Raw genomic sequence first — 21,094 nt, forward strand, 5'->3', positions numbered from 1 at the left:
GTCCAGAAAGCCTTCAGCCCCACCCAGGCCTGCCTGAGTCTTCAGTGCCTAAAAGGGAACCTCTGACGTCATGTCCACAACTTCCCCTCCCCTGCCCATCTCTCCCCACAGGACAGAGTCCCTTTCAGAAATAAACATGGGAACCTCAGGTTTCCATGGTGGATTCTGATATCATGGAAAACATCATGGAAATGCCTGGCCCTGCCTGTGGTGGGGGTGAAGGGGAGGCAGGAAGAGCTCAGAATACAGAGGACAGTGTTTCCAAGGAGTGAGAGGTGGAAGAGGAACCCAGGCTGCGGGAAAGAAAGAGAAAACGCTGGACCTGGGTCCCTCATGAAGGAGTGGAGGAGGAAGGGGTGTGGCTACTGCCTGCAGCTGCTCCCTGGCTCCTTTCTTGGAGCCTGCAGGCCTCTGCTCCTCCCACAGCCTGTCACTTGTGACCTGGTAGGCTGTCACAAGTCGCCGGGGGGCGGGGGTGGGGGTGGGGGCTGGACCTCCTGGTCACAGCATCCATGGATATGCCTGTCTCATCGATGCTTGAGAGCATCTCTACTGTGAAGGTTGAGAGCTGCACCCAGGGTCTGCAGAAAGGGGTCTCTGGATCAACTAGTGATGCCTGACAGGGATAGAGGTTATTGCCACATATCTACCATCCCTCTTCCCTTTCACAGATGAGACACCAGAGTGATGAATGTCTTGATGGACTGGTGAGGGCCTGGGACTAAACTCCCAGCCTTTACATTCATAGTCAATGTTCCTTCACAGATGCGGAGGTCGGGGGTGGGGGGTGGGGGGGGTGAGGGGTGGTGAGAGTGGAATCCAAGCCAGCAGATTACTTCATCTCTCATTCCCAAAATGCCTGCCCAAGGGCAGAACCTTCAATGGGAGCAGTCCCGGGAAACACCACACTAACCTCATGCAAGAAAAGACAGGTCCCCTCCTGGGGCATGGGGTCTGTACAGGGGACATGGAAAACTAGCACCGCAGGTGGCCGGGGTGGCTGGCGACCGCAGCGGGACCAAGAGACGCGATGAGGTCTGAGGGAGTGGGCAGGAGAGGCCTGACCTGAGGCTCATTTGTAAGATGGAATGTCCATGGTAACACAGGGGGAGTGGGTCAAAGGGGCTGGGCGTTCAGTAAATAATTGTTCATGGGGGCTGGCATGGTGTCTAAGGGACCCTCTAACCAGCCAACAGCAGAGGGACATTTTTTGTCCTGGGACATTGGAGTGAGCTGGGGAGGCCACCTGTTCTGTCCACAGTAGGTCACAAATGGTCAAGGGTGGCCCCCAGGAGCTGGGAGAAGACCCACCCAGATGACCTTGCCTCCTTGCTCCAATCATCCCAGCTTGGGCCAGACCCTTGGGTGAGGGTGAGTGTGAGGATGGGGGACCCCGGGCCGCTGAGTTGAATGACTGGACAGACGCAGGCAGGAGGGGAGCTCACACTGGCACCAGGACGTACGAGTTACTGCCACAGCTCCGGGGGACATAGCAGATCCCTTCCACCACATCCCCCACCATCTTGTGAGGGCAGCTCTGCAGTCTCTGGTAGGCAAACATGGCCACCCCCAGGCAGAAGAGGAGACCGAGGAAGGCCAACAGCCCTACGGCCTGCCTTCGCGTGGCCACCTGGGAGTCGGGGACAGAGGTCATAAGGATGCCCAGACTCCGGGGGCCTGCGGTGGTGAGAATGGGTTCCTTGGCCTTGGGGAGCTCCTCAGTCTCAGGGCCCCAGCTGCCCGAGGCCAGTGCATCCATGCTGGGGGTCCCTTCAGAGGCTACAGTGACCTCGAAGATGCTGGACACGGTGGCCGACCCCAGGAAGGCATCCGTGTGAGCTGAAGAGGGACTCATTTCTTTGGACCCTAGAGAGTTCTTTGAAGAGTCCTGTACCTTGATTCCCACAGTTAGGCTTCCAGGCCCACTGCTGTCCTCTAAGACAGCGTAGGAAAGAGTCGGGGCCGGGGTGGAGGGGTCCGGGGTGGAGGGGACCAGGGAGGGGAGGGCCTGGGTGGAGGGGACCCAGGTGGGGAGGGTCTGGGTGGAGAGGGTCTTGGTGGGGAGGGTCTGGGTGGAGGAGGCCTGGGTGGAGGGGGCCTGGGTGGAGGGGACTGGGGTGGGGAGGGTCTGGGTGGAGGGGACTGGGGTGGGGAGGGTCTGGGTGGAGGGGGCCTGGGTGGAGGGGACTGGGGTGGGGAGGGTCTGGGTGGAGGGGACCAGGGTGGAGGTGGCCTCAGAGGCTTTCCCCTCAGTCCAGAGGCCTGCCTCAGGTTGGTCGGCAGCAGAACTCTGCCAAGACGTGGCGGTGGTGAAGGCAGCCTCGTTGAAAAGCTCAATTTTCTGAGTCCCTCCATCTGGAGCTTTTGAAGTGGAGGAGGACCTGGTCCCCATGGAACCAGCCACTCCTGGCGAAGTCCCCAAGGCACTCTCTGCCCCCAGACTACTGCTTTCGCCTGTGAAGTTCACCTCTGAGGCAGCAGACCGGTACATCTCCCTGGCGCCCAGGGTGGTCCTGGGCTCGCCCTCACCGATTTGCCTCTCAAATGTGCCACTCTTTTGAGACACAGAAGCCTTGTGGTCTAGGTGCTTCATGGCTTTCTGGACCCATTCCTCCTTTGGGTCAGCACAGAATGATTTACCCTTCACAGTCTTCAGGCTGCAAGGAAGGAAGACAAGAGAGCCAGTGATGCTTAGATGCCACGTGGAGTAGGAGCATCACACAAAATCTCTGCAGGTGAGCTGACCTGGCTGGAAATCAAGTCCCCACCACTTACTAGCTGTGAGCTGTGAGCTTCTTACCCAAGGCAGCTCAGCTCACAGAACTTCTGTGTTCTCACCTGAGAACTGGAAAGAGAGTCCTGTCTTCTGCAGGGTGACCAACCATCCCAGAAAAACTGGGACTGAAGGGGTCTTTTTGTGACAATTCCGGCAAACCAGGACAAGTTGGTCACCTGCTTCTGTGTTATTGTAAAAAATGAAAAGGATGTGAAGCACCTGGTTCAGAGTGTGTGCATGAAAACTCAGTCGCTCAGCCGTGTCCAGCTCTGTGCAGCCCCATGGACTGATATGCACCAGGCTCCTCTGTCCATGGAATTTCCCAGGCAAGCATACTGGAGTGGGTTGCCATTTCCTACTCCAGGGGATCTTCCTGACCAGAAAGACAATAAAAATGTAAGTCATAACGTCATGAACGTGAAGATGGGGGCTCTTCGCTGTGAGTTTTATGATTGGGAGATATCCCAGGTGTTCTCTGCCACGAGGTGTGTGACTGGCAAGCTTGGTGGTGGAAAAGACTCAATGTCATAACCTCCTCTTCCTCCTCTCCTTCAGTTGAAGGCTGCCCTCTGGACCTCTCTCCTCTCCTAGAGTGTATCCTCAGGCTACAAGGGCCCCTAGGGTGCTACAACTCTCTATATGGTGGCCCTGATGGGGCCCTGAAAGTGAAATGTGAGTGAAAGTGTTAGATGCTCAGTCATGTCTGACTCTTTGCGACCCCATGCACTGTAGCCCACCAGGCTCCTCCGTCCATGGAATTCTCCAGGGAAGAATACTGGGGTGGGTTCCATTCCTTTCTCTAGGGGATCTTCCCAACCCAGGGATCAAACCCAGGTCTCCTGGATTGCAGGCAGATTCTTTACCATCTGAGCCATCAGGGAAGTTCAAAGAATACTGGAGTGGGTGGTCATTCCTTCCTTCAGGACCCTGAGTTCCATCCAAATCTTGAGCTTCTTTTGAAGCCTGCATGTGGCTTAGTACCAAGACTACAGCTCAGAACTGGCTGGGACCCCTGCTCCACACCTTGGCCTGTGCTGGAAATTTTGTCTGGTTAAACTTCATACCCTTTCTGCAAGATGGCTACTATATACATCCCCATTTTACAGATTAGAAAACTGAGGCTTAGAGGGGTAATAAAAATGTGCCTGTCTCCAATATGCTAGGAAGCCAGAGAGGTCCAGAAAGCGAGCATGACCCTGAAGGACCCACAGGCACAGTGCTGTCCCAGTGCTGTCATCCCCTCTCTGGAGCATCCCACTTCCCCTTCGCCTACAAAAGAGAAGCAAACATATAGGGTGGCGTGGGGGAAGTGAGGTTTGACAGATGAGCAGAGAGGTCAGGCTGTAGTGCACTTGCCCTCTTAGTAATCAGTGGGAGGAAGTACAATTTTCTTTAGCTGGGCTAAAGAAAGCCTGCTTTAGCTTGGGAAACAGGCTTCGAACAGGCTGTTTCCTGTTGCCAGGAGTCAGGGTCTGGCTGAGACTGCTTTAGGACCCAAAGGTCAGTCCTGGGGAAAGGCCTGAGGGCTGGGCGACTGGGCAGTACCCAAGAGGGACCCCAAATGAGCAAGCAGCCAAGATGGCCAGGAGTCCTAACACCCACAGGTGAAGCCGGCTTGGCTTGACCCCTCCTGGAAGTCTGAAGTCTGGGAGGGATTCTGTTTCCTTATCTGTTCAATGGTGATTATAACCTTGGCCTCTCTTATTGTTAGCAGCTTCCAGGCACACTGCCAAGAGCTTTCATTCTCCTCAAAACTACCCATTTTAACAGATAAGGAAACCAGAGCCCAGAGGGTAGATAAGATCACAGGGACCACCCAGACTGTAAGCGGTAAAGGCAGCATTCACACCAGATCTGCTGGCATCTAGAGCCTGCACTTTCAGAACAGCATGCTTTTCCTCTCCCATGAAACCCAGCAGGTTCCAGTGCTGCATAAAACACCCTTTGGCCCAGTAGGAATTACCACCCCGGATGGCTTCTCCAGGCTATTCAGGAATGTCACGGCTCATGTTTGCTCAGGGCACGGATATTAAGGTCAGCGAGGAGGCCAGCAGGTCAGGAGCAAGAGGAACACTTGCCGAAAGCCCTTGGCCAGGAGCCCAGTTTGGGGTGACAGGATGTGGACATGGATTAGCAGAGACCAGGGGCTGAAAGGAATACAGAGGCTGAGAGGGCAGTACCTACATGACAGCTCCATCATTGCAGGACTCCCGATTTCGTTGGTAGCCGACTAGACGAGACTCGGGAATCTTCTGGGTCATTTTGTTGCAGGAGAGGTTACACTTGTTCACACCGTGTTGCTGCCCTAACCCCACAGAGGCCCCCAGTCAGCGGGACTGTCTGTGGACATCTGGCTTCCCAGCCCCATGCCAGCTTGTCCCAGACGCACCCTCCTAGCCAGAACCAATGCCCCACACCCTTGACCTCAGCCCTCTGTCCCCGGCCAAACTTCTCTAGGCCTCAGTTTCCCTACCTGTAAAATAGGGACAGCAGTAGAATCTACTTCACAGGTTTGTTGTAAGGATGGAGGAAAATGAATTCTTATAAAGCTCTTATTGTCTGGCACATCTTATTTAATTTTAAAATTCAGTTGCTGGAGTGGGTTCACCAGGGGAGAGGAGTGTGAAACTGACAAGGATCTACCTGAGGTTACACAGCCAGCAAGTGACAGAACAGGCTCTCCTGCCAGGCCTGGCTCCCGGCCCATCTGGACCCGTAACCCTGCCATTCCCTGCACCGTGCTCTTACTCTAGTAAGTCACCTGCTCAACTCTCACCCCGTCGCATCGGGATCCCATCCCTCCATCTCAGCCTGATCCATTTCCGCAGCCTCTGAGACACCCCTAGATCTCTGTCCATTCACATCCCATGTGTATTCCCTGTATACATCACGGTCACCGGCAACTACCGTAATGACACATATATATGCCCAACAACAACAACAAAAAACCACATAAAGGCATACATGCCACCAGGCCGAAGTAGCAGGTAACAAAAAATTTAAATATAAAACGATAACCACCTTCTAAGCAGCGTGCTGAGTAGACAATCCTTTGTTCTGCCGTTAAGAGTCAGAATGAGGGTTTCCCTGGTGGCTCAGTGGTAAAGAATCCACCTGCCAAAGCAGGAGTCACGGGTTCAATCCCTGATCTGGAAAGATCCCAGATACTGTGGAGCAACTAAGCCCGTGCAGTAAAACTATTGAGCCTATGCTCTATAGCTGGGGAGCCACAACTACAGAGTCTGAGTGCCCTCTGGCCTGTGCTCAGTGACAAGAGAAGCCACCGAAATGAGAAGCCTGAGCACCATAACGAGAGAGTAGCCCCTGATCGCCTCAACTAGAGAAAGCAGAGTGCAGCAAAGAAGACCCAGCACAGCCAAAAAGTGAATACAGAAATAAATAGTCTATAAAAAGAGCCAGGATGAATTGGGAAGCAGCTCCTGAGAGGAACCAAATGGGCCATTTGGATTCCCAAGACAAGCTGGGGCAGCAGGAGTAGGGAGGAGGGATAGAAATGGGGTTATGCATGGGGTGGGGGCAGAATGAGATAGGCGGGGCCTTAAGATGGCTGGGTCCCACGTGGAGCCAGACAGAAAGCCCAGGACAGAATGACGGTGACTCAACAGACAGCTGAGAACCCAGATATTTTATATAAACATTCAATGTGGTTTGCACTGCATCTCTACCTTCCCCTAAAATCTCCAGCAAAATCTACTCTGCTTGGTATAAGTTCAAGAGGGGCAGGCCAAAAAATGAAGAGCTTGAGTTTCCGATCAGAGTCAAGGTCATTTGCAGCCAAAGCAAGACTTCAGAGGGTTTTGAAAAATCTAGAGGTTAGGACTTCCAGGGCAGTGGAGCCGAAAGAACAAACTTATTTTATTTCTGCAGAGCTTGGGAGGTCCCCAGTGATCCCCGGGGTTCCACCAGAACACACATTGCTCTTGCACAAATACTTAATGCACGAGGACACAGAAACCAGATATGCTCCGCCTTCCCAAATACAGGCGTGCACGCACACCTTCTAAAATCTGCCGCCTCTTCTCTCATCACACCCCCTGCCTCAGCCCACCCTGCCTTGTGGGGAGTAGGGGGAATCAGGGCTTGCAAGGTCAGGGCCAGGCCATCAGGGGGCATCACTAGTAGCCCCCCGAGGTGGGCAGGGGGACTCCCCGCGGCTGGTCCCTGAGTCACCAGCTGCCCTTTCTCTCTGAGGAACCAGGATATGAAAGTTTCCTTGCCTTGTCACCCTACTTTCCCCACAGCAGGACCTCAAAATGACTCAGCAGCAGCCTCCCCCGGTCCTGCTGAGCAGAGTCAAGAGTCAGTCCTCTGGACTGGAGTGGCAGGTGACTTCCGGGGGGAATCCCCAGAAAAATGGTGCCCCTGATGACCTGGAGCCAGGGGGAGGCTGCCCAGTGGGCAGGAGGGACAAACTAGGGAAGCTCAGTGCCCTCTTCTGACTCTGCATCCACTATGCCCACTTCTAGGGCTTAATGAGCCACAAAGGCAGCCTGTCTCACAGTCCCCACCGTCTGCCATGGTGCCTGATGGCCTTGGCCAGGTTCTCTTCTCGCTTTTGCCTGGGAAGGTGGTGTAACTAACCAAGCGGGCTTTCCTTCTAGGAACTGAAGTTTTCTTTTCTGTAACTGGGGATAATGTCTCAACCAGCCAGTCGTCTATTAACTCTCGTGTGAATGCAGGAGGACAGGGACCTTGAATGTCTTGGTGTCACAGTGTTTCTCATCATCAAGCTTAAGGTGGATATAAATATTCATTGAATGAAATAATGTCTCAGTCTACTTACCCCTCCAGCCACCTGCCTACCTGTCTATCCATCCATCCATTTATCTGCCCCCTCTTGTCAATCTGCTACCCATTCCCTGCCACCCACCTGGCTACCTCCCACCCAGCCCTACTCACTCCAGTCCATCAATCTACCCGTGCCCCACTCACCTACCTACCACCTGTCCACCTAGGCACCCTCCACCCCCTTCATCTACCCATCCCTCCATCTCTCTCCAGCCCACTCACATATCCTTCATCCATCCATCCACTCCCTGATTTGGCCAACATCTGTTTGAGTTACTTTTGAGTATCTACAAAGACCCAGGCCCTCTTGTCCTTAACTCTGAACTCCTTCTCCCAGAGGTGCTGATGCTGAGCTCGGAGAGAGTACCTCAATCCCAATAAATGCTATCAGATCACCGTGTTCACTTGGTCAACCAACAAATGCTGACTTGCCTCTGACCAGGCCTTGTGAGGAGCAGAGGGATGAAGAAGGCCCATCTCAGCCTCAGAAGTCTCTCAACCTGGTGGACGGCTAAGAGAGAACCACAGAGTATCAGAACTTTTCTTAGTAGACCACCTGTGGTGTATTGGACACTAGGCTCAGCCCACACACATCTGTTGTCATTAATTCCTGCAAAAAGATTACTTTTATCCTCATTTTAAAGATGTGGAAGCTGAGAATCAGAGAGCTTTAATGACTTGCCCAAGGCCACACAGCTGGCAGATGTGGCAGGTCAGGTTTTCCTCCCAGGCCTTAAGACAATCCACTATTCTGCTGCTGCTGCTAAGTCGCATCAGTCGTGTCCGACTCTGTGCAACCCCATAGACGGCAGCCCACCAGGCTCCCCCATCCCTGGGATTCTCCAGGCAAGAACACTGGAGTGGGTTGCCATTTCCTTCTCCAATATCCACTATTCTAGGCTGCCTTAAACGCCAAGAAAAAACACCATGTTCCAGAACAGACCTCAGAGAAGCTGCGGTTTACATGAGGGAGAGACCACCTGCAACTGCAAGTGATCATGGAGGTTTCTTGGAGGAAGTGTACATTAGGCTGGAGCTCAAGGACTGTTCGGAGGGTTATAGGCAGGAAAAGATGGGAATGTTCTGGGTCTCTGGGAGAGCTTGAGCCATTGCTCAGCTGTGTGTCTCAGACGAGTCACTCAGGTTCTCAGAGCCTCCCATCCCTATAAAATGGACGTGATAATAACTGCTTCATGGGATGGTTATGAGAATAAAGCTTTTAAAATATCTGGACCCTTAGAGCAGAGTTTTCTCAACAGCAAACACCACTGACATTTTGGACCCCGTGATTCTTTGCTGGGGAGGCTGTTCCATGTCCTGTAGGATGCTTGGCATCACCCGTGGCCTCGATGCACTAGGTGCCTGAGTACCTCCCAACCAAAACGTAACAACCAAAAATGTGGCCAGAAATTGCCAAATGTCTCCTTGGGGGCCAACTCCAGCAGTGAGGACCACTGCCCTGGAGATACCCACATGATTCTTTCCCCTGCCCCACTCAATGCCCCCTTCTCCCCTGACTCCCTACATAAAATCTCAACATCTTCCACACCACCCTTCGATCCCTGTTTTTTTTTTTAATCACAGCATTTTTTTTTTCCTTCTAACAGACCAAATCCTTTACTAATTCATTTTGAGTATTACCTGTCTTTTCCAGTTGATATTCAGCAACCCCAAGAGCTGGGATCACTGGCAATTTTATTCACTGATGTGGCCTCAGCACCTAGAATTGTACCTGGCACATAGTAGGGGCTTATCTACCAAATGAATCAACAAAATGCACAAGGAAGCCACTTTGTACATGTAAAATCCCAACCAACAGGAAATAGAGGAATTTTTAATTTAGATTCGACCCAGGCCTGGATCTGACACTCTCAATTTATCCTCCTCTGCCTTTCCCACCCACCCCTACTGCTAATCAGTGGGGGCAGACGACAGCAGCTTAATTCAGTTTTTTTTTTTTCCCTCTTTCTTGTCAGAGCTTGAGTGGGAGTGAATGCGTCAGTGCTCAGGGAGGAAAATTCTCTGTTCTGACTTGTATCTGCAGGTTTGTTATATAAAGCAGAGGCGCCTCCTGCCTGACACAGCCCCGCAAACCCACATTTGGGAACTGACGCAGCCACCCTGCACCAGCCAGGGCGGTAGCCACAAAGTCCCCAGCTCCCCCTCTCTCTCTGCCTCTCCGGCTTGTGGTCCAGTCCCTAAGTCCTGTAGGGGCTCCCAGGGGGTCTCTCTGAGCCACACATGTCAGCATGGCTAAGAATTTTCAAGATGAACCTAGCCAAATGCCCAGTTGTAAAACGGGAGAGACGGAGCCTCAGAAAGGTCAGAATAATGGGAATATCTCCCAGAAAAACCAGTGGCCAAGATTAGGGTGGGCCCCTGACGGTTTTGAAGCCCCAGGCTGCCGGATAGAGCTTCCAGAGTGCCCCCACCCAGGATCCCTCCTCCATCCTAGCAGAGAAGAAACCCACCCCCCAACCCAGCTTAGTAGAAGCGATCCTCCTCTTTCTCCCACTTGCTAAGTGTCCTCAGCCTCACCACGCACATATAGGCAATAGCTATATTCAAAGGTGCAGCAGCTGGGACCAAAGAAGGCAATACTGTACTCAGGGTCACAGCTATGGCCAAGCAACCTCCTCCACCTGACTCCTCATCTTCCAGTCCTCACTGTCCCCATACACCTCAGGGCTCAGAAGTTCAAGCCCAGGAAGCAGGAAGGTCAGCAGCGCTTGGCCAGCACCATCTCCACTCACCTGCTCTCTGCCCCACCAGTGGCTTTTCCCCAAACAGAGGGACTTGGGGGACAGTGCGCTCCATAGAGGTGTCCTGGAAACCAGAGACTGGTGCTCATTTTCCCAGACTGGCTGTGTGCCCTAAGGCAGCCTCCCGCCCTCTCTGAGCCTCAATCTGCCAGATGGCCTGGGTATTACCAGAGGATAGGGCTGGCTCAAATAGCTCTTGAAGGCAGTGAGATCCACAGAAGCGGGCGCGTGCATCCACGCTCCCTCCTGCACCCACTCTTACCCTCTCCTGTCGTACTTGCTGGCTGTGCATCTTCAGGTCAGTTTCTCAACCTCTTTGGGCCTCCATCTTACTCATGTTGGGTGGGATCGATACATCATACCCTCCCAGGTCCCAGGCTCCAGAAAGCAAGTGACTGGAGGTGAAAACATTTTCTAAACTGTGCTTTGGAGGAGAAAGACAGTACCCTGAGGGGGGAGTTGGGGTGGGGACAGACATGGGCAGAGGGATTGGGGGCTAGACCAGAGGCACAGTGATGAGCCCAATTCATGAGCTGCAATGACCTTGACCTCCACTGGTCCTGGGTCCCTTCTCCTGGAGAGGCCTCGAAATTGGGCAGGAGAAAGTCCCAACTGTGGCCTGGGCTGGGGCCAAGCCGAGACTATGGGAATCAGGACCGAGGGTTACATATTAACCCCGGAAAGGGAGATGAGCCCACGGTCTCCCAGGGCTCCATCCGAGTGCCCACCGAGAGGCTCCTCAGGCTTCCCACCACCCCCACTCTCCCGGCACCCCACACCTGGATCGTCTGCTGCCCACACCACCTCCCTGCACTGCCAAGTGGTCACCACCTTGCTCACTGGGCCAGGCAGGGACAGTCTCTGGTTAGAGTAAATTTTTCCAGCCCATGGGCAGACCACACAACCAGAGAGGTGTCGAGCCGCATCCCCCGCCTACCCCCGCACCCAGCTCCTACCTCCCCCACCGGGCATATATGTCAAGAAGGGGCGGCCAGGGATCTCAGCCTTACCCGGGAAGGCTCTGGGGGTCCTGTTGTCAGGCTTGAGGGGCAGAAGTAGGGCTAAGGGTTCCCCTTACCCGGCTCATGGCTGAGTCCACCCCACTTACCGGCTAGCAGCGCAACCAAATGGCAGAGGACAGCCAAGCAGAGCGACCGCGAGAGAGGCGGAAGACCCATGGCCGGGGCGGGTGGGGGTCCAGGCAGGCGGCAGGGGCCCTTGTCGAAGCTCAGCGCTGGTCCCCTGGCCGCCTGTGCTCTGCTGCGATTTATAATGGGGCTCCTCTGCCTCCGCCTCCGCAGGCAGCAGGCAGGCGGTGGGAGGGGAGAGGAAGGGAGCGTGTGCAGCAACTGGATTCCTCAGGATGTTGCCAAGGAACCGAGCGAGCAGCTCCCTGGCTCTGGGTGAGCGGCTCGTGGCGGGGGGACTGGGCTGGCTCCGCATATGGGGACCTGCCTGGGAGGCTGGACCCGGCCTGTTAGGGTTCAAAGGGCTTCCTCTCCTCCCATCTGCTGAGGCTGCCTTCCTACTGGGAGCTGGCACATGTCCTAGGGTCTGAGCTGGGGCCCTAGCTCCTAAGTGGGCTGAAAACAAAAGGACAGAGGACTGGAGAGTGCCGGCGGCAGGCAGGCAAGCCAGGAGGACTCTGGGGTCCCGCCGTCTGGGGTCTGATAAACTCTCCCCTGGTCTGGGAGGGAGCTCTCCGATGCCAGGAAGGACCTCTAACCCTTAACCTCTCAACGCCCCAGCACCTGGGGGACCTTGTTCATCAAGGTGTTCCCCGAGGCCAGCATGGAACCTGGCAAACAGTAGGGGCTCAATACAGCAAAAGCTTGCGGAAAGAAAGCGCCAGCCCCACTTCACAGGGCAGATGGGGAAACTGAAGCCCTGAGAGGGGGCCAAGTCACAGAGAGCATCAGAGAGGAGAACCCACCTCCCCCACCACAGAGAAGAGCAGGCAGGCCCAGGGGGCAGCTGTTCAGGACACGGCAAAGAGCCCGGCCTCCCCACCTCCATCCCCACTACCTCTCCTTTCCTCTTTTGCGCTTTCCTCATCTCCTCCCCCCCATCACCCACTCGCCTGCTGTGAGCCCAGGGGAAACACATGGCTGTCACCCCTGGTAACTTGGGGCCCCTCGGGCAGTCCTGAACTCAGCAGCATGCCCTGAAAGATCCCTGCCCTTCGTGAGGCCTCCGTTCTCCCATCTGTTCAAGGAGGGAGTTGGGTCGATCACTGAGGAGGGGGCTTCCCAGCTCCAACTTCCCAGGCTTTCTCTCTGTCAGAGGCCGTGACAAGAGGTAAAGGCACGACTAGCCATTAGCTCCCACCAAACTGGTCTCAGAGCTTGCTGGTGTGAATGGGCGCTGCACAGCAGCTTTCGAGGCTGCCTTCCCCACAGGCAGTGGCGATAATCCCCAAGACTCCAGGAGACTCTAGCAGGAGCCCAGTCAGTCTGGGGCAGGAGTTAATCGTGAACCCACTCTCATCGAGGCGACTCTGGGCTGCCAGCCAGAGCAAAGCCAGTCTGCCTGTGAGCTACGGCTGCAGGCTATGGAGCCAGTTGGTCTAGGTGGGGCTGGGCAGAGGGGTCATAGGTCCCGGGGCACCTCTCTTTTACCCTAAAGCTGTCTGGGGTATGGAGCTAGAAGGCTGGACCCTCCTTGACAGGGAGGGGCATCCCTGGCACTGGTCAATGTCTACTCAAGCTCAGAGAATCTGTCCAGCCCACGCAGACATGAAGTTGTAACCTTCACATCCCTCAGTGTATAGCTGGGGAAATTGAGGCCCAAAGAGGGACAAGAAGTGATACAAACTGATGTCCCAGGCTCTTTCTGTTCTGCCCATGATGAGAAGTGGGGGGGCGGGGGGTGGCGGGGAGGAAGGGGAGGAGGAACAGGGAGGGGCCAGGGAAGGGGAGGAGGACATTGTTTAGTTGCTAAGTCCTCTCTGACTCTTTGTGACCCTATGGACTAGCCCGCCAGGCTCCTCTGCCCATGGGATTTGCCAGGCAAGAATACTGGAGTGGGTTGCCATTTCCTCCTCCAGGGGATCTTCCCGACCCAGGGACTGAACCCATGTCTCCTGCATTGGCAGGTGGATTCTTTACCACTGAGCCACTGGGAAAACCCAGAAAGAGGAGGAGGGGGAAAGAAAGGAAGAGGGGAAGGGGAGAGGGGTGAGGGGAGAGGCAACTCCTGGGAAACCCCACATTTCATAAAGGACAAGAACCAGGTTGGACCAAATATTTGGGGGTAGAGACCCTTGTTCTCTTGGCCCCATACTATGCTCCAAATAAGGATTTAGAAAGCAAGGACTTTGGGGTCAGATGATCCTGGTTCTGGCACTATCTCCATGCTGTCTCGGACAGCTACCCTGCCTCTCTGATTTCACACTTACTCTGAGATGGGCAGTGTTTTAAGTGCTTTCTATGACTAATTCAGCAAATTATGGCACCAAACCCAGGTGTAAGCAAGATGCCATTATCGTGGTCCATTTTATGGATGGGGAAATTGAGGCATGCCAAAGTTAAGGTATTTTCTGAGTATCACCATCCCAGAAGCGGGAAGCCTGGATGTGCCCCAGCCAGCTAACTCTGGAGTCTGAGGTCCTGACTCCAGATTACACTTTTCCCTCCACCCCCACTGCGAGGACTGCTGTGGGAATTGAGTTTGTGCCCTTTAGGTACCGGCTCAGAGTCTGGCATGGAACAGGTATCAAAACACAGAGACAGCACTGCTTTTCTTTGTCCAGCCCTTGGGAATGTCCCCTGTCCTCTTCTGGCCCAGCTTTTGCTCCTACAAATTTGGAATGGTCACCCCACCTGTCTCATCCGGGTGTTAAGAACTGAGTTTAGATTCAATTCAGACACAGTAGCCAGGATTTTAGGTTGGTGGGACCTGAGACAAACATGACTCAACCACGTATGAGGGGTATCACCTTGGGCAAGTGACTTAACTGCTCTGAGCCTCAGCTTCCCCATCTGTAAAATGGGATGCTAATAGCCCCCTCACCGAATCACTCACTCCCTGGGGAGTTCACAAATCTAAGGACTTTCACGGTGCCTGACACACAGGAACCACTGGTGCTTGTTATTCAACCCTGATGTGTGCCTGGCACTGTGGTGGACAGGGAGGGGCAGGTGGGGCAGGAGGGGAGGTAGGAAAATAAGTCAAAGTTTTTGCCCTAAGGAGCCCCAGTTCAGTAGTAGAAAGAAGATGCGAGTCCTATCAGAGATTCGAAGGCTGCGGGTCTTGGGGAGAGAGAGAAGCCTTTGTTCTTGTCTGGGAATCAACGAAGGTAGGAATGAGAGACATTTCAGCCAGAAAGTGGGCAGAATTTTGCTTGTCTTTTACATTATTGTTTTGAAAAATTTGTAAACAATAAAAAAGGGATGAAAGAAAAAGCTTTCCTGCGTTTTTCCATATTTGATTCATCTTTCTTCTTTTTGCCAAGCCATCTCAAAGTGGTTGCCTGATACTTTGCCTCTGGATTCTTCAGCATGTACTCCACTGTATAAGGACATTGTCTTACATGAACAGGATACTATTATTGCACTTAGCAAAACTAACAATTCTTATATCTCTTATGACATTTAGTTAATATTCAAATTTCTCCAATTGTCCTGAAATGTATTTTAAGTTTCTTCTCCTGTCTTCCCTCTTTCTCTCTTTCTTCCTTCATATCTATCTATCGACTATTGAGCCATGGTCCCATTTAGGTTCATGCATTGCTTACGGTTGTTTCTATTAACCCTACATTAGACTTCTTTTACATCTTTCATGATTGAATTCCTGAAGAGTCAAGACCACTGTCTCGCTCACTGTTTTTCTCACTGTGTGTTGTCTCTGAGGAAGGAATGGGCAGGAAGTCTGCTGTTAAACACTTTGAAGCTGGAGTGAGAAAAGAGGATGCTATTCAGGGAAAAAAGGAAGCTGGGAATCTTCTGAGCTGAAGAATCGCCAGAGCAGCACTGGGTAGCAGGAAAGAGGGTTTTTGCAGGGTCAGGGGGATGGTAGGGAGAGAGGTATTCTCACCTATATTCTGCAGACCCACTGGTGGCTGGGACCCTCTATGGATGCCCCAAAGAACAGGGAGGCTGCATCACTGTTGTGGAACATCGGGGATTCTCCCAGCATCGGAAGCAGGACAGAAACAAGTGGGGAATGGGGTGGGGAGCCCAGGGCATGCCTGTGGGACCCCAGGATGGTAGGAGGAACGTGGTGGCCAGTGAGCTGTCTCTCCAGGTCCCCCTGGGGGCCGCACTCCCTGCCCTAGCCAGCCCCACCCAGCTCACCTTTTCTGACCTCTAAAGAGGGCAACACACATGCTCCAGACATTTCCCTCTATCTGTGCACATGCCTGGCCACCCCCTCTTTTTATTGTGGTAAAATAAACATCACTTTGCCAACAAAGTTCCATCTAGTCAAAGCTATGTAGTCATATACAAATGTGAGAGTTGAACCATAAAGAAGGCTGAGCGCTGAAGAATTGATACTTTCGAATTGTGGTTCTAGAGAAGACTCTTGAGAGTCCCTTAGACTACAAGGATATAAAACCAGTTCGTTCTAAAGGAAATCAACCCTGAATAGTCATTGGAAGGACTCATGCTGAAGCTCCAGTACTTTGGCCACCTGATGCAAAGAGCCTACTCATTGGAAAAGACCCTGATTCTGGGAAAGACTGAGGGCAGGAGGAGAAGGGAATGAGATGAGATGGTTAGATGGCATTACTGACTATTACATTCATTGGGACATGAATCTGAGCAAACTCCAGGAGATGATGAGGGACAGGGAAGCCTGGCGTGCTGTAGTCCATGGGGTTGCAAAGAATTGGATTGGACTTAGCGAACAACCACATATATCACTTAAAAAATTAACATTTTAACCATTTCTAAGTGTTCAGTTCAGTGGCATGAAGTATATTCACATTGCTGTGTACCCATCAGCACAATCTATCTCCAGAATTTTCTCATCTTGCAAAACTGCAAGTTTGGACCCAGTGAACAATAACTCCCATTTCCTCCTGCCACTGCTCCTAGCAACCACCAATCTGCTTTCTGTGTCTAGGAGTCTGACTCCTTGAGGAATCAGACAGTACTTGTCTTCTTGTGACTGCCTTCTTTTGCTTTCAAAGTTCATCCATATTGTAGCAGGTGTCAAAATTTCCTTCCTTTTAAGGCTGAATCATACTCCACTATAGGTTTAGACAACATTCTGCTTATGCATTCATCCATCGATGGGTGCTTGGGTTGTTTCCACCTTCTGGCTATTTCAGAAAATGCTGAAGTGAGTAATGGGTGTATGAATATCTGTTCCTGTCCCTGCTTTCAATTCTTGTGTGTGGATGCCCAGAAGTGGGATTTCTGGATCATATGGTAGTTCTATGTTTAATTTTTTTTTGAGAAACAGCCATAGTGTTTTCTTCAGCGACTGTACCACTTTACACTCCCATCACCAGTGCACAAAGGTTCCGATTTCCCTACATCCTCACCAACCTTGCTTTTTCATAATATCCATGTTAATGAATCTGAAGTGGTATCTCATTGTGGTTTTGATTTGCATTTCCCTAAATGGTTAGTGATGTTAAGCACCTTTTCCTGTCACTGAGGAGGAATAAAAATTTCCTCTACACATCTAGGTTCTTCTGCCCAGTCTAAGAATTAAATTGACATGAAACAGATTAACAGGAGAAAATCAAACAAGAGTTTAATAACATTGTATTCACAGGGGAGACCATGGAAAACTGAGTAACTTGCCAAGAGAACTGAAGCCCTCATATTAAATACCATCTTCAGCTGATGACAAGAGAATGTTCGGGGTAGCAATTTGAGACTTCAAAGAGGAGGAAGACAATTCACAGGGAGGAAGAAAAAGCGCAAATGTTTGGTAAATAAACGCTTGCTGCATCATGCAGAAACAATGAGACACAGACTGGATGTTGATCTCTAGACCTTCCTCAACTTCCCCGACCATACTTAGCTCCATATTCTTTGCAGATAGCTCTAGTGATAGTTCTATTCCTGTCACAGGTTCTTTATCTAAAATCTTTCAGGCAGTCAAGGGGGCAGTAACCAAAAAATTTCCCAGGTCTTCTGTTTCTTAAAAATAATCAGCCTAAGATTTCCCTGGTGGCTCAGTAGATGGGAATTCACCTGCCAATGCAGGAGACACAGATTCGATCCCTGGTCGGAGAAGATTCCACGTGCTGCGGAGCAACTAAGCCAGTGCCCCACAACTACCACGCCTGCATCTTGCAACCGCTGCAGCCTGAGAGTTCTAAGCTGTGCGCTGCAACTACTGAAGCCCTGGCAACCTAGAGCCCATGCTTCACAAGAAAAGCCACCTCGATGGGAAGCCCACGCATCGCAGCTGGAAAGTAGACACAGCTTCCACAACTAGAGAAAGCCAGTGCAAAGCAACGAAGACCCAGAGCAGCCAAAAATAAAGTAAATAAATCAGCCTATAGGGTATAAAGAATGAATTATATTTTCCAATGAGGTTATGTTATGAGACCATGAAATGTAATGCTCTAGAATTCTTTGAAAAAAAAAAATTTCTCTTAAAGGTCAGAGGATATATTAAAGTTGCTATAGGCAAAATATATTAATGATGTATAGTATTTAAATGAATGTTAATACGAAAGATAGAGGCAGTTCTTTACTTTTGTAGATTTGCATATTAGTTCAGTTCAGTCACTCAGGAATGTTCAACTCTTTGCTACCCCATGGACCACAGCACACCAGGCTTCCTTGTCCATCACCAACTCCTGGAGCTTGCTCATCCTCATGTTCATCGAGTCAGTGATGCCATCCAACCATCTCATCCTCTGCCAACCCCTTCTCCTCCTGCCCCCAATCTTTACCAGCATCCAGGTCTTTTCTAATGAGTCAGTTCTTCACATCAGGTGGCCAAAGTATTGGACCAGTTTCAGCATCAGTCCTTCCAGTGAATATTCAGGACTAATTTCCTTTAGGATTGAATGATTTGATCTCCTTGCAGTCCAAGGGACTCTCACGAGTCTTCTCCAACACCACAGTTCAAAAGCATCAATTCTTTGGCGCTCAGCCTTTGTTATGGTCCAACTCTCACATCCGTACATGACTACTGGAAAAACCATAGCTTTGACTAGACAGACCTTTATTGGCAAAGTAATGTCTCTGCTTTTTTAATATGGTGTCTAGGTTTGTCACAGTTTTTCTTCCAAGGAGCAAGTATCTTTTAATTTCATGGCTGCAGCCACCATCTGCAGTGATTTTGGAGCCCAAGAAAATAAAGTTTGTCACTGTTTCCATTGTTACCCCATGTATTTGCCATGAATTGATGGGGCCAGATGCCATGATCTTCACTTTTTGAATGTTGAATTTTAAGCCAGCTTTTTCACTCTCCTCTTTCACTTTCATCAAGAGGCTCTTTAGCTTCTCTTCATTTTCTGCCATAAAGGTGGTGTCCTCTGCATACCTGAGTTTAATGATATTTTTTCCGGCAGTCTTGATTCCAGCTTGTGCTTCATCCAGCCCAGCATTTTGCATGATGGACTCTGCATATAAGTTAAATAAGCAAGGTGACAATATATAGCCTTGGCATACTCCTTTCCCAATTTGGAACCAGTCCATTGTTCTATGTCTGGTTCTAACTGTTGCTTCTTGACCTGCATACAGATTTCTCAGGAGGCAGGTCAGGTGGTCTGGTATTCCCATCTCTTTAAGAATTTTTCATAGTTTGTTGTGATCCACACAGTCAAACAGTGAAAACAGTGACAGACTCTGCATTCAGATGGATATATCTGTCCTTTTCTCCTTTGCCTTTTGCTTCTCTTCTTTTCTCAGCTATTTGTAAGGCCTCCTCAGACAACCATTTTGCCTTTTTGCATTTATTTTTCTTGGGCATGGTTTTGATCACTGCCTCATGTATAATTTGTGAACCTCCATCCATAGTTCTTCAAGTACTCTATCTATCAGATCTAATCCCTGGAATCTATTTGTCACTTCCACTGTATAATTGTAAGGGATTTGATTTAGGTCATACCTGAGTGGTTTAGTGGCTTTTCTTACTTTCTTCAATTTAAATGTGAATTTAGCAATAAGGAATTCATGATCTGAGCCACACTCAGTTCCTGGTCTTGTTTTTGCTGCTATAGACCTTCTCCATCTTCAGCTACAAAGAATAAAATCAATGTGATTTTGGTGTTGACCCTCTGGTGATGTCCAAGTTTAGAGTCGTCTCTTGTGTTGTTAGAAGAGGGTATTTGCTATGACCAGTGTGTTCTCTTGACAAAACTCTGTTAGCCTTTGCCCTTCTTCATTTTATTCTCCAAGGCCAAGCTTGCCAATTACTCCAAGTATCTCTTGACTTCCTACTTTTGCATTCCAATACCCCATGATGAAAAGGACATCCTTTTTTTTTTTTTTTTTTGGTGTTAGTTCTAGAAGGTCTTGTCGGTCATTATAGAACCATTCAATTTCAGCTTCTTTGGCATTAGTGGTTGGGGCATAGACTTGGATCACTGTGATATTGAATGGTTTACCTTGGAAATGAACAGAGATCATTCTGTTGTTTTTGAGACTGCACCCAAGTACTGCATTTCGGACTCTTTTGTTGACTATGAGGGCTATTCCATTTCTTCTACTCCTGCATATTAGACAAGGAGTATTTTAAAGTGGTTACTTTTTATGAATATGCACAAAACTGAAAATATTTTTATTAGTCCCCAAATAGTAGAATAAAAATGTTTTTAGTGTTAAAAAAATAACCAGCCTGAATTAATCCTCATGTCAAGGAGATACATTTTGGAGCGGCAAATATTGCCCCCACTAAGAATGTGCTTATTAACCAGTTGAGTATCTTCTTTGGAGAACTGTCCATCCAAGTCTTTGCCCATTTTGTTATTGGCCCTCTGTACCTTTTTATGCCATCAGATTCTCATAAATACATGTACCATGGGCTTTCATTGCCCACTATTCACAGAGGCAGAAACCGAGGCTCAGAGGGACCAGATAACTTGTTCCAGACACACAGCTGGTGAGAGTTCCTATGTCTGTCTGAACCTGTGACCTATGCCCTTCATGATGCTTTTCCACGCCTCTCAGTTAGTGTTTCGGGTGTCTGGAGCCTCAACCCTGGAAATCTCACTGTGAGAGCCAGATCCAAAAGGGAGCAAAGGCCACTTGTGCCAAGATATCCATGGAACAGAATGTACACTGAGGAAATAATGAAGATGCAGCAAGAGCAGAGAAGTCCTTTTTCTGGTCGTTTTTGGCAGAGCAAGGTGTGTCCAGGAACTCCTCCAGGGAAGCACACCCATTTTAGGCCCCAGGGAAGTTCGGCACCAGATGAACTAGATACTCCCCAAATCCACTCCCTCTTCTTCCTGGATATACAGCTTGGCTGTACTTTCCAGCATCCTTTGCTGTCAGGGCGGTCATGTGACTGAGTTCTGCCAATGGCACGTGGGCAGAAGTGATGAGCCCGTTTCTGGCCCAGCTCATGAAGTCTTCCCACAAGCTTCCATTCTCTTTTCCCATCTTCTGGATGATGGATAAGAGACCTGGTCCTGGAGGAGGTTGGAGCCATGAGTGGGAAGCAGCTCGGGTCTTTGAATGACCACATGGGTGGAAGGTCACCACAGACCAGGAATGCCCGGTCAGACTTCATGTGAGAAGACAAAACCTTGTATGGAGTTGAGCCACTGAGATTCGTGGGGTTGTTTCTGCAAGTAGCATTTCCTGACTAATACACTCTCCTCTGTCTC

At 50.7% G+C, this 21,094-nt stretch overlaps 1 protein-coding gene across 3 annotated transcripts; it reads right to left on the minus strand.

Moving 5' to 3' along the window:
- Positions 1–481: 481 nt before the first annotated feature.
- On the minus strand, positions 482–11,647 carry CX3CL1 (C-X3-C motif chemokine ligand 1). Of its 3 annotated transcripts, none has more exons than XM_070388383.1 (3): positions 11,456–11,647; positions 4,961–5,081; positions 482–2,657 (listed from the first exon to the last, which is right to left on the minus strand). In XM_070388383.1, exons 1-3 carry the CDS (start codon positions 11,523–11,525, stop codon positions 1,442–1,444), a joined length of 1,407 nt encoding a protein of 468 aa, XP_070244484.1. In that variant the 5' UTR covers positions 11,526–11,647; the 3' UTR covers positions 482–1,441. The 3 variants fall into 3 exon arrangements, with proteins under 3 accessions (XP_070244484.1, XP_070244485.1, XP_070244487.1); XM_070388384.1 differs by having other exon boundaries at positions 4,957–5,081; positions 11,456–11,613; XM_070388386.1 differs by lacking the exon at positions 4,961–5,081 and having other exon boundaries at positions 11,456–11,612.
- Between the last annotated feature and the right edge of the window lie 9,447 nt (positions 11,648–21,094).

This window comes from Bos mutus, chromosome 18 (genome assembly GCF_027580195.1).
Source record: "Bos mutus isolate GX-2022 chromosome 18, NWIPB_WYAK_1.1, whole genome shotgun sequence".
Classification (NCBI taxonomy): Eukaryota; Metazoa; Chordata; class Mammalia; order Artiodactyla; family Bovidae; genus Bos; species Bos mutus.